A 17069-nucleotide genomic window follows, 5' to 3' on the forward strand; every position below is an offset into this window, starting at 1 on the left:
AATAATAATAATAATAATAATAATAATAATAATAAAATAGTTATTATTATTTCTAAATAAATAATTTATTATTTGTTTAATTAATATTTGTAATAATAATAATAATACAACTGTTTGCCAGTGTGTCAGGAACATTCCAGATATATCTTGTGGAAAACAGATTTTAATATATTTTATTTTGCTTCTTAAATGCATTTATATCGTTTTAAGTATATATAGATATTTTTACAATTACTGGTGGATGCAGTTTACATAATGGAAGTAATCATATTTTCTGATTCATGCTGAATTAATACATGAACTAATACATACTGACTAATTCAATTGCTCAGTTTTATTTAATATCCTTCATCTGCAACAGTCAGTGCCTGAATTGTGCAGCTCAGGAGCCAGCATGGATGAGCAGCTGAATATTAAGAATTAAAAGAATTAATACACTAGAAATGTAGCTGCATGTGCATCACTGGATGCATATCAGAAGCGAAGACGCATTTGTTTGCGTTTAGTTTGGTGGTTTAACTAGCCACAGCAAAATAAAAGTTCGGAGTGTATTTAAAGGGCTTTGTGTTCTGGAGAGAACAATACCACTCTCACTTTCCACAAATGATAATAACTGCAATGAGCACTCAGCAAAACAACAAAAAAGAGTCAATTCCAGTGCTGGATTTTAACACACACCAAGGAAATGAAACCCATTACTTTGAGATGCTTCCTTTGAACCCTTCCCTACCGTAAATGCTTAAAAAGAAACAGCACTAGCTCCCAGCGCTTATATTGATTATATATTTCCATTGCCTGGTTTCAGACCTCTGGGTTCTAATAACGATTACTTTCTAACAGATTCAACAGTCTGCCTTGATGCGCTCCTACTAATTCCTCCGCCACGACCTTTGACTTTGAGTTCATAATGCCGAGTTGTTTTTAAATTGTACGTCTGGACCGAGGCATGATGTGTCGGGGTTGATTGCGCTGTTAACCTGTCCACTAACCCCTCATTATAATCACACAATGCTTAATTAGCTTTGATTGCCATTGTCTGGCACGTCCCGCACTTGCTGTACTGTCATTAGTGTCGACAGTTCGTCCGTTGACGTTCAACCGCGAGCGAGAACTCTGCTGGTTAATTCACTGAGGGAGACGTTGTTTTCACTTTGTTACGCTCACAGCTTGGTTGACTGTAGATGGGAAGTAGATTAAGACTGCTGTCGATAGCTTCAAACTGCTTTCGCTTTGCTCCAGTCCTGGATCAATGTTGCTTCAGCTTCAAAGCCAGCATGTACTTCTGCACTTCCTATTCTGGCTTACCTTTAAAACAGCATGCTTATTTATTCTCTTTTTAAGTGTGCTTATTTATTAATGTGTATACAATTAATGCAGTGCTATTTTAGCTTGCTTTTGCCAAAGCAACATTTCTAATTTTCATTTAGTTTAAAGGGACAATGTGTAGTTTTTTAGGTATTTTATTATCTAAAATCACCGTAAACGAAGAATTTACTATCTTTATGTACATGTGATGGGTAGGTCCACGGAGGCTTCCATGTCGATCCCCCTTCTTGAAAAACTATAATAGCAGAGAGGGTCAAAAAGTACTAGGCCAACGTGTTTCCACAACGTGTTTTCGTTCAGAGCCAGCGTCACGTAACCGAAAGCAGCAGAAACGGAGGAGCAGAGCAGTAAAAGAGGCGCGTGTCACTGACCCGGCAAATCAATCAGTAATTCATACTGTAACATTCGTTTGTTCATTGTGTCAAGTTGCAGTTTGTTTGAAATAACAAACCTGTTCACCCAAAGGAAAACTCGACGAAGTGCTATTAGAAGACATCCTGTCACAGCTTTTTGGTACATAACAGCTACCGTAGATGCAACACGCATTTGAAAAAGCGAGGCGCTGGAGAGCACAATTCGTTTGAATGCAAAATGCAAGTTCACCGCTATAGGAGAAATTCCTACACAATGTCCCTTTAAGTATTTCAACTAATATTTATATTTCATTTTATTTCAGCTTCATTTCAATTAACAGATTTTTTTTAAATAGTTTTTATTTTAGTCTTAGTTTTAGTTAACGATTATAACCCTGAACGGAAGTATATTAGTGTGTTTGTGGTATTATGTTCACAAGATCCACTTTTCTTCTGCATGCTTGTTCATTTTTTAATTTTTTTATGTTTATTTATTATTTATTATTTATTTACTTTAATTGATTCATTATTCCAATGTTTGGGGATCGTAAAAATGTTTAATGTTTTTGAAAGGCTGCAATTATTCGATCAAAAACAAACAAACAATATTGTGAATACAAAAAAACAAACTCAAAAACTATTAAAATAAAAATAAAAACATGATTGTGAAATAAAAAAGGAATTAGTAGAAGCGCATCAAGGCAGACTGTTGAATCTGTTAGAAAGTAATCAATCGTTATTAGAACCCAGAGGTCTGAAACCAGGTGATAGAAAGTATATAATCAATATAAATTACTATTCAAAATAACTGTTTGTAAACCGTGATACACATTTTTCAGGATATTAATTATCCTTTTAGCTAACAATACCTGTTTAACATAGCCTATTTAAATGAACATTTTCCGATCGGTCTGTTGGTTTGATTTGATATCTCGACTCACCACATCTCTCTGTTTATTTATAAACCCAGGGTGTAACTTCATGCTCATGTAGTTATTATTATCAAGGTTTATTCATCAGTGTTTGTGCATAAAATGTTTTTTCTTCCCCTATAGTTGCGAGAACATCTTGCGAAGGGTCAGAGGACCCTGGCAGGGGAGGGCATGTCTCAGATCGTGAGGAGTCTCCTGGAGTTAATGTCCCGTAAGAATTATTACAGCGGCGACCTCTTATTCTCCGTGGAGATTCTCCGAAATGTGACGGACACCTTCAAGCGAGCAACCTACATCCCAGCTCCTGACGACGTGCAGGTGTGTATTTGCCTGATGGTGTGTGTACAGATATATGGGGAGATGACAAAATCTGTGATTGGGTAATATTTCTTTTGAAGTTTTTTTAAAGTTTTTAATCTTTTGAAATTTAATAATTATTTAATAAAGCTTTTAAAGCTCTTTTGTAGTTGGCTTAAATAGGAAAAGTACATGTTTCATGGCAGGACTACTCATATATTACCTGATGTATTACAAAATGTTAGAGGACAAACACAATTTATATATATATATATATATATATATATATATATATATATATATATATATATATATATATATATATATATATATATTACTTGAGTTTTCCACAGTAAATAATATATGATTTACTGTGAAATACTCAAGTAAAATACAGATAAATATAGATAAATTGTAGATAGATAAAGCAAAAATAGATATCTTGAATTAGAATATATTATTTCTTACTCCATTTACATTATTTATTCTAATTTTAAGCATACATCTAACCCATTTTTTGTGTGAGAATTCAGTATATATATATATATAACAATTTGCAAAATGGGTATGAAAATTAAATATATCTATTAAAAAATATAGGAAGGTATCTTGTTTCAAATGATTTTAAGATAAAAAAATGTTATGTTTTTTAGATTATTATTTATTTTTTTACTGGAAAAAAGACAAAAATCCTAAATAAATATTTTTTTTTTTTGCAGTGCAGAGTAACACATTTCTCTATTTTTCTTCATTCTTTCATCACACAATTTCCATCTGTCTATTTTTTTTTCATCATTACTCTTTCTTCTTTTTCAGAAATTCTTCCAGATTGTCAGCTTAATGTTGGACATTGAAAACCTTGAGAAGTGGGAAGACGCTCACCAGGTAACACGTCCGTCCTCGGCCCCTGCCAATATCCGACCGAAGAACGCAACTTTTCATATCTGTGTGCCGTGAGTTTTAATTTCCCCTCAGACAGAGCTGTGTCAGCAAAGCCAGGTCTGATCGCAAAGATTAACAACAAATGTAATCGGACATTAGACCAGGCTTTGGATGTAATAGAAACCGACTGTAAAGTGTGTTGGGAAAGGGATGTGCTGTTATAGCTGCCTCTTTGCATTACACCGCTCCATTAGACGCTATTTGACTTTAGATGCTGTGCAGTTTGGTTCACGGTGTCTTCGATGTCAAGCCAGGACACTTTTGCATAATAAACTTTCCTCGACTCAACTATCCATGAAGTCTTATTTTTTCTTATTCACTGAGGCCTGAACTAACGACAGGAGATCATATTCTGACTCACTTAAGAACAAGTTTCTGCTGATGTCGAATAACTTGGAAATTATAGGATGGTAGATTTAGAGCGCATCATGTCAGAATTACCAAATACATCCATTCTTTTTTCAATCTTTATGTGTGGAACAGCAAAAGCTGCTTAGCTAATAGTCTTATTATATATGCCAATTTGTAGTTGCGCTTCCTTAGGCGAGCATATAATTATTGCTCATATTTTGAGGTAGGGATTTGAACAAACCCGTCACATGGAACGGTTTCTGATATGTTCATGTTTGATTCATTAAGTCATGTGAATTACTACAAGTAAGTTGGAGAATAATAAAATTGTCCGGAGCATTTTGTTTTGTAAACGAGGAACGTGTATTGTGCAAAAACTTTATTAACATTATAAGTGAACCTCAAGGAACTGATTTAAAATAAAAATCCTTGTCATGACCCCTTAAATCATGTGACTTGTTGAGGAGAAGTGTACTATTTCTGCAAAACCGTTCACAAGTTTGGGGCCAGTAACATTTTTTTTTTATTAAAGAAATTAATTATTTTATTCATCAAGGAGACATTAAATTGATCAAAAAGTGACATAGAAGACATTTATAATGTTGCACAGATTTGTATTTCAAATAAATCCCGTTCGTTTGAACTTTCTATTGATCAAAAAATCATGAAAAAGTATCACGGTTACTACAAAAATATAATGCTTTGTGAAAAGAAATTGTTTTCATTATTGATCATAATAATAAGATATGTTTCTTGAGCCCCAAATCAGCATTTCTGAGGTTTGGAGTAATGATGCTGAAAATTCAGTTTTGCCATCACAGGAATAAATTACAGTTAAATATATTATAGAAATATATCCAAATAGAAAACAGTCCTTTTAAATTTTAATATTTCACAATATTACAGTTTTTTAGTGCATTATCAAACAAATGCAGCCTTGCTCAGCATAAGAGACTTCTTTCAAAAACATTCTAAAATCTTCGTAACACTCTGTCAACCATCCAAAACACAAGGAATACAATACTGTGCCATTCAACACAAATATATAAATGCTTGATGCCACAAAGCCCTCATGCTCCCATAAGGCACTGTAGCCACTGATGTCACTTCTGATGAAAACATACGGTATTAGTTTGTTCATGTGTATAGTGTAGTTCTTTTTTGAAATTATAGGCAAGGGATACAGTATGTGTGGAGGTAATGGTGACTAATGGTCACATACCGAGCAAAGTCTGTGCTGCACATGCTCGTGACTCTATAGTGAACGTGTATGTTTGTGTATGAATGCGGGCGCCAGGTGCTTAGCTCAGCGTGACTGAGCCAGATTTTGGTGTTAAAGCACAGTTGAGCAGGCAAATCTTTGACACACCTACTGCTCTCCCTGCTCAGTAAATAATCATCTTCTCCTGTGAGCCTGCTGGAGTGTTCACAATGTCCCCTCAATGCGCATTCTGTCTGCCAGAATCTTAAAGGGGAAGTGTGAATTTTGTATGTTAAAATGCTTTGCGAGTGTAAAACTACATGTAAGCCATTTGTACAACATTGACAAAACGGGACAGTTTGTCCCACTTGTCCCAATTGTTATTTTCAGTCACACGATCCATTAGAAATCATTCTAATATGCTGATTTGGTGCTCAAGAAACATTTCTTATTCATATTAAAGTTGTGGTTAATTATTTTGAGGAAAACGTGATACATTTTCCTTTTTATTCTTGACTTCTTTGGTGAAGATTCAAAAGAACAATGTCATATAAATGTCTTTACTGTCACTTTTGATCAATTTAATGCGTCCTTGCTGAATAAAATAATTCTGTCAAAAAAAAAAATTCTTACTGACCCAAACATTAGTGTATATACATGGTATATATATATAGAGCTGTTTTCGAAATTGCACCCTATACCCCAATTCACTATTTCCTACATTACTCCACTAATATAGTCCACTGGAAGTAGTGAATAAAAACGAGTGAGTGAATTCAGACACGGAGTGCGTCGGAAGGGTGGCCGCTTTTGCATAGTTTGTGCTTGCTGTTTAATAAACATTTGAATCTTAGCAAACCAGTAGGAGCTGTACGATGAAAAGATGTATCTTGAACTCTGTCATGGAAACGTCTCGGGTTACGACTGTAACCCTCGTTCCCTGAAAAGGGAAAGAGACGCTGCGTCGAGCCGACACATTGGGTAATGCCTTCAGCGTGACGCGTCTGAAGCCTGTGTGGAACTAGGCCAATCTTGATTGGTGTTGCGTCATGATGTCAGCCGTGACGTCGCATGTGAGAGTGAGCGCAGCTTCTCAGGGAACGAGGGTTACAGTCGTAACCCGAGACATTCCCTTTCGAGGGAACTCGCGCTGCGTCGAGAATCGACACATTGGGGAACGAAATGCCCACTGCACCACACTGAGAGAATACGCCCTGATGTGAAGCAAACTGGCACGCTCAAGACGAGAGAACACGTGAACCCGTTGAACTGGGCAGATCCAAACTGTAGAGTTTTATAAAAGTGTGAGGGGAAGCCCAGCCTGCAGCATCACAGACTTCTTGGAGGGAAACTCCTGCTAGCAGAGCCTGAGAGGAAGCCACTCCCCTAGTGGAGTGGGCTTTTAACGCCAGAGGTGAAGGCAAATCACGCACCTCGTAAGCTGAAGAAATTGTTTCCACTATCCATCTGCTAATAGTTTGTTTTGAAGCAGGTGACCCCTTCCTTGGGGACCCAAAGCACACAAGTTGCTGATCTGATTTCCTCCAGCCCGAAGTTCTTTGCACATAGATCTCCAGGGCTCGGATTGGGCATAGTAGATGTAACTTCGATTGGTCATCCGACACATGCGGTGGAGGATGGAATGCCTGGAGAATTATAGACCGTGCCACATTTGACGGCACCTTAGGCACATAGCCAGGTCTAGGGTGAAGAATGGCCTTTACTTTGCCGGGAGCAAACTCGAGGCAAGCAGGAGCGACAGATAGAGCCTGACTCTCTTTAGGGACGTGATGGCGAGCAGGAACGCTACTTTAAAAGACATACATTTCTCAGTCACCTCATCCAAAGGTTCGAAGGATGCCAGGGACAACCCCTCAAGAACCACTGCCAGATCCCACGTGGGGACCCTGGACTGGATGACAAGCCTCATCCTCCTAACTCCACGAAGGAAACGTACTATAAGTGGGTGTCTCCCCAAGGTGCCCACCCCTAGAGGCGTGTGGAAGGCAGCTACGGTAGCCACATAGACCTTAAGCGTGGACGGGGAGAGCCCGTCAGAGAAACGACTCTGGAGGAACTCCAGCACTGAAGCCACTGGGCAGTTAACTGGGTCCACTTGATGTTCTCTGCACCATAAAGTGAATACATTCCATTTTAATGCATACAGTTTCCTCGTGGAGGGGGCTCTAGAGTTTAAAATGGTCTCGACAACCTCGATTGAGAGACCGGGATTTAAGAGTTGGTCCCCCTCAGGGGCCAGACCCACAGGTTCCATAGTTCTGGTCGAGGGTGAAATATTGTGCCCTCGGCCTGAGACAGAAGGTCCCTCCTGACCGGAATTTGCCACGGAGGGCCTGCTAGAAGAACCACAATGTCCGAAAACCACACTTGGGCCGGCCAGTACGGGGCTACTAGGAGTAGGCTGATCCCGTACCTCCGGACTCTCTCTAGAACCCCTTGGAGCAGAGTGATCGGGGGAATGCATACAGACGTAGCCTCGGCCACGTCTGCACCATGGCATCCAGTCCCAGAGGAGCTGGATGCGTGAGGGAGTACCAGAGAGGACAGTCGGTGTTCTCTTGAGAGGCAAACAGGTCCACTACCGAACTCCCTTCATATCATCTCCACCACCTCGGGGTGGAGTCTCCATTCCCCGGGCCTCAGCCCCTGCCTCGACAGGATGTCTGCCCCCACATTGCTGTCCCCAGGGATATACATGGCTCTGAGTGACAGAAGTTTTCCCTGGGACCACAGGAGAACCTGATGCGCCAGTCTGCACAGAGGGCGCGATCTCAGTCCCCCCTGTCGATTTATATATGAAACCACCGACGTATTGTCTGAAAATACTGCCATCATCTCCAGGCAATTGATGTGCCATGAAAGATGATGGTCCCATCAAGAACCCCTGGTGTAGCGGCCTTCCATAACCGCACCCCAGCCTGTGAGGGATGCATCCGTGGTTAGAATCTTTCTCTGACACCGTGCTCCCAACACAGGGCCTAGGGACAGGAACCCTGGTTTCTTCCACATGACCAAAGAACGAAGGCATCTGCGCGTTACTTTGATCGTGCGAAAAGGGTTGCCCCTCGGGGAAAACCCTCTGGTTCTGAGCCACCACTGCAGGGCTCTCGTGTACAGCAGGCCAAAAGGAATCACGTTGGACGCCGTTGCCATAAAGCCCAACACCCTCTGGAAGTGTTTGACAGTTATGGCCTGGCCTAGTTTGAAACTCGTTACTGTGATCAAGATGGTGTCTACACGAGCAGGAGACATCTGTGCCCGCATCGTGACAGAATCCCACACTACCCCAAGGAAAGTGGTTCTCTGAAGAGGGATTAAATAACTCTTCTTGACATTGAGTCTTAAACCTAAGCACCTTAGATGGTTTAGAACAACATCTCAATGTTGAACCGCCATCTCCCTTGACTGTGCCAAAATGAGCCAGTCGTCGATATAATTGAGGATACGAATGCCTTGAAGCCTTAGAGGAGCAAGGGCAGCATCCATGCATTTCGTAAAGGTGCGAGGCGACAGTGCTAGGCCAAATGGAAGAACTCTGTATTGATACGCTTTTCCCCCGAAAGCGAATCTTAGGAACTTCCTGTGTTGGGGAAGGATGGAAATATGGTAGTACGCATCCTTCAGATCTATTGTGACAAACCAGTCCTCGGACCTTACCTTACTCACGATAAGAGGTATAGTCAGCATTTTGAACCTGTATCTCCTCAGAGACAGGTTCAATACCCTTAGATCTATTATATGTCGTAACCCTCCATCCTTTTTGGGAACTATGAAGTACCGACTGTAGAACCCGCGCTTCCCTTTCTTGGGGAGGAACCTGTTCTATGGCCTCCTTTGCCAAGAGGGACTGAACTTCTTGCTCCATAACCTGGTTTGTAATATCCAATATCCTGTGCTGAATAAGTGTTGACAGCTGAAGGTTTTCAACCTTTTGTTTATTTCCAATAAAACTCATTGATACATCAATCACTGGGAGAGCAGGAACGTGCAGGAAATTAAAAAGGGACCATTTTGAATTAATTTTGACTCTAAAGTGGGAATATTTGCCTTCTTAAAGGATATATATGATGGTATGTGCTAAGTTTCTGTGTTTTATCAGAGCCTATATATTTTTTGTGCCAATATTCTTTCAGTTTTCTTTTTCAGTTACAATGAGGTTCTGAGAACAATAGCATTATTTATAAACGTGACAGCTGTTCATGGTCACACGTCACAGCCTCTCACTGTTAATTCAATTTATAGTGCATGTATATGTGAGTTCTTGTGTTTGTGATTGTCTCAGCCTTGTTGTCCTTCATAATTTGCCACAACATCTGGACACTTACAAGGTGTACAAACAACAAGAGCTATAAATAGCAGAGAGATCTTGAGCTAACATACTGTATAACCAATAATCCAAGATTTAAATACAACCATTGTATTCTTTACTTGAAGTAAGCACCATGGTACATTTTAAAGTACTGCAGAATTTCATCTGATACTATGTTGTTTTGGAAAATGGGTATACCATGTTGTTTTTTTAACCAATGGGTATACCGTGTTTGTGTACATATAACGTAATATCACCACGACCAAAAACTTCTCGAAAGTACCTTGGTATACCTTGTAAATATGATTGTATGTGAATGCAGTAATTTGTTAAACTGTATAGTTCAGAATATTGTTGAATTGACGTGTTGTTTTGGTCATGATACCAGATTTATACTAATTTTTGTGCATTTTACAATTATAATATGGTAAATCAGTTAAATTCACTTTAACTGTCATTATACAGAAATGTGTATGCATATGTATACATTTCCACAGAAGCCACAATTTACCAATTGGAATGGCCAAACTCAGAGATGGCAAAACTCAACCTCCAAGATGTTCAGTCAGCTAACGTATTTTCCCCAGACTAAGAAAGTTTTTTTTGTGTGTGTGTGTGTGTGTGAAAGATACCAGAAGCCTGCTTTGAAAAGAATGATGTAATTTCTCCTCCTATTCATTTCAAAACACCAACAAGCACCAATCTGCTTTGTTTCTCATCTGAATGCGTATAAAATCACCATCTGCCACATATTAGAAAACATTTAATTTGGGATAAATTCAAAACAAATGCAAACCAAAACTATAAATACCACAGATTGAGTCCCCTATTGCACGGAGTAATGATATATTCTGTAGACAATCACGAATGGCTTCATTTCCACACATGAGAGGAAGAGCAAAATTCCAATTAGATTGAGGAATGAGCTCCATGTTCTCATGAACTTCACTGTGAAATGTGCATGTGGCATGCTGTTTTCTGGAACAAAGGCCTAGAGAATTAAAACCCGCTGACAATTTATAAACATGACAGAGTGGAGAGTGGGGGAATGATGGTATATACTGTGCTTCATCTGACTTGTGGATGCTTATTTACCATCATCGTTTCACGGCTGCATCATAAACTCCCACTATCTGGCTGTAAACTAAAAAAAAAAAGTATTTGAGGGTAGAATGTATTGGGTTCTCAGTAACAAAGAGTTTTTTTTTACTGTTGACAAGTATTAGCTATATTTTAGTCTTTAACAGCAAACCTTTTTTGGTAATTAAGTTATGTTTGTCTGGGAATTATGAGGGTTATTAAGTACACTACCATTCAAAGGTTTGGGGTTGGTAAGATAGATTTTTTTATAAATACTTCTGTTTGACCACGGACCACTTCTAGATAGAAGTATTTTATGCTCACCAATTCTGCATTTATTTGATCAAAAACAGTAATATTGTGAAATATCATTACAGTTACTGTTTTCTATTTTCATATATTTTAAATGTAATTTATTCCTGTTATGGCAAAACTGATTTTCCAGCATCATTACTCCAGTCTTCAGTCACATGATCCTTCAGAAATCATTATAATATGCTGATTTGCTGCTCAAGAGCAACACTCAAGAACAGACATGGTTTAGATTAAGCCAGAATTAGGCCTTCGTTCAATTAGGTTATTTAAGTAGCTTTTATAAACATGCCATAAAAAAATAAAATAAAATAAAACATTACTGGTGTGCATATTTAGACAAAACAATAGCACTGACATATTTTAAGATTATGACCGTGCAAATTGCTTTCGGTTAAGACAGCTCAAACATGCATTTTAATCTGGGACTAGGTTTAAGCCTTGTCTGTGAAACCGGGGGCTAAACAAATAATTCATGAAAAAGTCTTACTGACCCAAAACTTTTGAACGGTAGTGTATGTTTCAGAGATCATACCCAAAAGCTGGGCTTGACTAAACATCATATCTTGTTTGTATGTGTATTTTTGTGATTATGTGACTTCCTTCCAGGTCTCTCCAGGTTCTGTGTTTCTGATGCGAGTTGTGGAAGACTTCATTCATCTAATTGGAGAGGCTCAGAAGCCGTTCCAGAGCTTTCTGGTTGTCACCAACAACCTCAGTGAGTTCCCATGGCATCTATGCAGTAGTGCCACAAATAAAGGTCATGTTGTCCTGCAGTGAACATCTCTTAAATGTGCTTCCGTAAAGCGTTTAATATTTGAACTTTCCAGACTGTTAATCTGTCTTTCTTTGGTCCTGTCAGTAATCACCATCCAGAGAGAGCCCGTTTCGGCTGTTTCCAGTGACATCAACTTCCCCATGAAAGGGAGGAGAGGGATGAAAGACTGGGCACGCTCTTCCGACGACAAACTCTTCATCCCCAAAGAAGTCTTTACCTTGTCCTCTGATGGTGAGTAATGCAAGATATAGTGTGTCAGTGCATGAACTCTGACATGTTGAGCAATTGTGCTCTTGTGGGTAATACAAGTTTAATTCCGGGTTCACAAAATCATGCCTGGTGAAAGAGGCCATATGATGCCCTTATACAAAGTCTTGATTTTATTTTGTTTTTTGGGTTTAATAGAATAGGTTTTTATGCTTGAATGTTCAAAAACCAAAATTTTTCAGTAATTTGACATTGTTGCAGCTCCTCTCTTCCCAGTCTGTCAGTAACACTCTGTTTAGTTCCTGTCTCTATTAAAGTGATTGTTCACCCAAAAATGAAAATTCTGTCAGAATTTACTCACCCTCATGTTGTCCACCCCTTCGTTCATCTTCGGAACACGAATTAAGATATTTTTGATGACATCTGAGAGCTGGAACAGTCCTCCATACTAGTCCATAGGCTTCTTGAGGGATTGAAACTTTATTTCAACTATTCATTTCCTTCTCTTTGGGCCTCTAGTCAGTTAAACTAGTGCAATTGCGTAGAGCTACGTCACACGTAGGCTCACTATTGGCCGACGCTGGTCATGTGGGTGATGCGTGTGACGTACAACAACAGATCATACGCTGTTAAACTAGTAACCTGACTCGAGGCCCAGAGAGAAGAAAAATGAATAGTTGAAATAAAGTTGTCATTATTTTTTTTTTTTTGTGCACAAAAAGTTTTCTCGTCGTTTGATAAACTTACGATTGAGCCACTGTAGTCACTTGGACTATTTTAACGATGTCTTTAATAACTTTTCGAGGCCGGCAAGTTCAATCCCTCAAGAAGCCTATGGTCTAGTATGGAGGAGTGATCCAGCTCTCAGATTTCATCAAAAATATCTTAATTCGTGTTCGAAGATGAACGAAGGTCTTACGGGGTTGGAACAACATGAGGGTGAGTAAATACTGACAGAATTTTCATTTTTGGGTGAACTATCCCTTTAAGCCCCTCCTTCTGAAAAGCGCAATGTGCTTTGATTGGTCGGCTGGATCAGTGTATTGTGATTGGTCAAATGCTTCGAGCGCATTTTGGAAATGTCATGCTCCTTACCATAACAGTCAGTTTCAAAACACTACTAATGCAACTCAACCAGCCCTTGCCCTTTTTCTCGTTTTTTTTTTTTTTTTTTTTGCATTTGCCTTGGGCGGAAATTATTTAAATGAGGATTATTGTTATGCATATGTTCCCGGAAGACTACAATCAAGGCATTTCAGAGAGTTCAGAAAGTGCTTATACTGACATAGAGAATTTCTGCTTTGTTACTTTGCAGATCTTTTTCACGCTCATTACACACTAAAGACATTTGAAAATGTAAAAATAATTTTTTTGTCACATATTTAAATGTGACATGAACAACATGTAAATACACACCTTTGGTTTGGTGTATCATGGAATCAATTTAAAGTAAATATGGTACTGGTAGTTATTTTTTTCATCATAGTAGGTTTGCCCTTTGTTTTCGATCATCTTGTATCAGTACTTCATCTCTGCATGCAGCTCCATCATGAGATGAGATGATGAGATCCTGCTGTGAACTGCTCTGGTGTCCTAGAATGTTATATGACTCTCTTCCCTGTCCCATTTGACATTCTTTAACATCTTTTTCCGGACTCTTTTACTTTGTCCCATCCCTCTTGAGTTTTGGGGGTTGCAACCATATTTAAATGTGAGAATGAGTCACCTAAATCAGCGATTTATATTGGACATCTAGCAGCGACAAAATACAGTTCCAAAATTGTTTGAGATTTATAAATATGGCAACTATTTTCACCTCTCACCTAAAAGTTGATTAGTTGTTACATTTAGTGTCTTATCCTGAATATGCATGATTATATAGTTAGTGGCTGCCACCTAAATTATACAGAAAGCAGGAGTTAATGAATGGGACAAATCGTAACCATAGGACTGAAAGTCTCGCCTTTCAGGTAAAATAACGAAATATATTTGCTATAGAATTTATTCATGACAGAACAAATGTGCATATTTACACAGCCCATAAGGGGACATAGTGCTGGAAATGATAGGAGAAAAAAAATTTTTTTTTACTTATGCATTCACTCTCAAAACTTTGCATTCCCACAAGAAACTTTACATTTGCTCGTAAAACTTTTGTGTTCTCTGGTAAATTATTGCATTCCCCCAAGCAATTTTGCGTGCTTGCGAAAGCACTGAAATACAGTTTTTGCTCCCACCTTAAATTATCTTTCAGCAGTTTTGCATTCACTCTCAAAAGTTTTGTGAGTTAGTTTTGCAAAACCTTTGTGAGAGAATACAACATTTTGCAAGTAAATGTAAAAGCATTGAAATAAAATGTTTCCTCCTACCTCATATTTTACCATTTCTATAGACCGACGTCACAGTTACGTCACGGCGCTAGCTGGAGACGGCAAAATGCTGGCGGCCAATACAAACCAGCACAGATTCGGCTACATAATAAGGAGCTTAAATTATTATTATTATTATTAAATGTCATCTTGTTGTGTTGTTGGGTGCAAGAATCAATGAAAAATGAATATGCTGTATCTGGAATTTTTATTTCTAGAAAATATTCACATCATTAAAAGTGCACTGTAATGTCACTCTTTAAATTGTTGTCTTCTTGGCGCTGGCTAGGAAGAACTGCGGATCGTACCACACAAGTCTTGTACATGACCATTCATCACATAGTTATGGGCATCTAAAGATTTATATGCCCTCAGTTTGTCTTTACGCTCGGTTTCTGTATCGGATAGGTGTAGGACTGAGCCTAGCGTTAACGTTAATCCTGTCAGATCGTCCATCCATTGCCTGAGCGTGTATGGGTCAGCCAATCTGGTTCTGTCCTTTAAAATTAGCTTTTGCAAATAACAATCGTGGTCCTGGACAGCGAGTGACCTTGCACATTAAGATAAAATCAGATTTTCTCCAGTCATTGTTAAAAAACAAGCTAACAAAACTTGCAAACTAACGTTAGTGAAGCGACCAGAGCGATCTTTCTGCAACCACCCAAGCTCCGCCCACAGAAAAACGTCACCATGTTTACCAACTGAAAAGGGGTCTATGGAATCTTGTTTCCGCCACAGAATGAAAAATAAGAAAGGTAATTGCAACATTTTATTTTACAATTCTGACTTTTTTTCTCACAATTGCGAGTTTACATCTGAGATGTAAATATAAAGTGTATAAAGTGTAAAAATAAACGTGATATAAAGACGCAATTGCAAGTTATAAAGTCAGAATTGCGTGATATTAAGTCACAATTGTATTATAAAGTCACAATTGCATGATATAAAGTCACAATTGCATTATAAATTCAGAATTGCGTGATATAAAGTCACAATTACGTTACAAAGTTAGAATTGTGCGAGATGCGAGAAAAAATGTATTTTTTTCCTTAAAATTGGACTTTATAACTTTAGAAAAAAAGTCAGAATTGCGAGTTTATATATCATTGAATTCTGATGTTATATCTCGGAATTCTGACTTTATATCTCACAATTCTGACTTTATATCTTGCAAATCTGACTTTATTTCTCAGAATTGCGAGATGTAAACTAGCAATTCTGAGATAAAAAGTCACAATTATCTTTTAAAATGTTTTATTCGGTGGCGGAAACAAGCTTCCAAACAAACATAAGTCCCCTTAATGACTCTTTACGTATTAATAAAATCAACCTGTAAAATTATTTTATGTTAGAATTATTTGACAAATTCCAAACCAGTTGTGCTATTGTTGATTTGACATTTGCCATTCAAACATCTTTCCCCATTCAAGTATTTACTGCGCAGCTGAACTCCTGTACACCAATAATAAATCAAATCTGTGTGTACAGTACAGAAAAGTGTGTAAAGTTGTTTTTAGCTGCATTTTATGTATGTGGCCTTACAGAACTGAATGGAATCAGTCAGCGGTTTGGGAAGAGACAGATAACACGGTTGAGAGAATTGGAAGAATAAATGGGCCGATGAAAATCATAGTGATCTGGCAGCATGACAGGCACTCACTTCTCAGACTTCTAAGATAGGGAGAGAAAGAAAAAAAAAACGATAGATATTCTGCCGGAGAGAATAAAAACACGGGATGTGGGTGGAGAAGAGCTGTTTGAAGATTGAAGAGAGTGCTAAATGAAATGAAAAAGAAACAAAAGGACATCAAAGAAATGGCCATTAATGCTAGTGTGTCGTCGAGTGTCTCAACAACTCCAGGCTAAACCATTACGGACCTGCTTAGCCGTTGAGGACCGCCCAGCTGGAAATAACAAAAACTTCCTGTCCCGACACACTCCCCTTTCTGCCCACTGCCATCAGAGATAAGATGGCTCCCTGGGCAGAGCTTTGTCCGGAACGCTTTTCTATAGAAAGAAGGAAAGGTTCATCATGGTCCTTTCTCAAAATAGCGTTGTTAAAGTGATAGCTCAGAGAAAAGAGGGAAAATAGAAGTCAGGCACCATTCAGACCAGACCATCAGGGCTTGTTGTGTGATTGTCATCCATTAACTCATAGTTTAACATGCATTCAGAACCGCTGTGGAGCTGATTGGCATTTGATTTGCTGAGGCTGATGAGAACTGCAGAATGGCTGAATGTTTTACGTCATCTGTCTTTTGACGTCCCCGTTCTCAGTGAAGGGGTGATACACGCCTCCCTTTATTCATTCTTTAACAGCAAACTGAGCTAAAAGAGCCCATTTTGTCGGTGTTTGGAGGTTTTGGACATTTAATTATCTGTGTAAATGGCTGATGCACATTTTTAAGGATTTATTTTTTTAGGACATGATATATATATACAGGTGAAGCTCGAAAAATTTGAATATCGTACAAAAGTTCATTTATTTCAGTAATTCAACTTAAAATTTGAAACTAATATGTTATATAGATTCATTACATGCAAAGTGAGATATTTCAAGCCTTTATTTAATATCATTTCGATGATTATGG

At 38.4% G+C, this 17069-nt stretch overlaps 1 protein-coding gene across 24 annotated transcripts in view; it reads left to right on the forward strand.

Moving 5' to 3' along the window:
* The window catches only part of adgrb2 (adhesion G protein-coupled receptor B2), a 341068-nt gene that overhangs the window by 177244 nt on the left and 146755 nt on the right, over positions 1-17069 (forward strand). For all 24 annotated transcript variants that reach the window (XR_013190423.1, XM_077196041.1, XM_077196031.1 and 21 more), the window contains 4 exons: positions 2735-2929; positions 3725-3793; positions 11734-11842; positions 11987-12133. Coding sequence is in view for 23 of the 24 variants with exons in the window: in XM_077196041.1 (XP_077052156.1) it covers positions 2735-2929; positions 3725-3793; positions 11734-11842; positions 11987-12133 (520 nt within the window). In the remaining variant the exon portion in view is untranslated. The remainder of the gene's footprint in view (positions 1-2734; positions 2930-3724; positions 3794-11733; positions 11843-11986; positions 12134-17069) is intronic.

The sequence above is a fragment of the Siphateles boraxobius genome, unplaced genomic scaffold (assembly GCF_051911475.1).
Source record: "Siphateles boraxobius isolate OS27281-9 unplaced genomic scaffold, OSU_SipBor_1 35, whole genome shotgun sequence".
Lineage (NCBI taxonomy): Eukaryota > Metazoa > Chordata > Actinopteri > Cypriniformes > Leuciscidae > Siphateles > Siphateles boraxobius.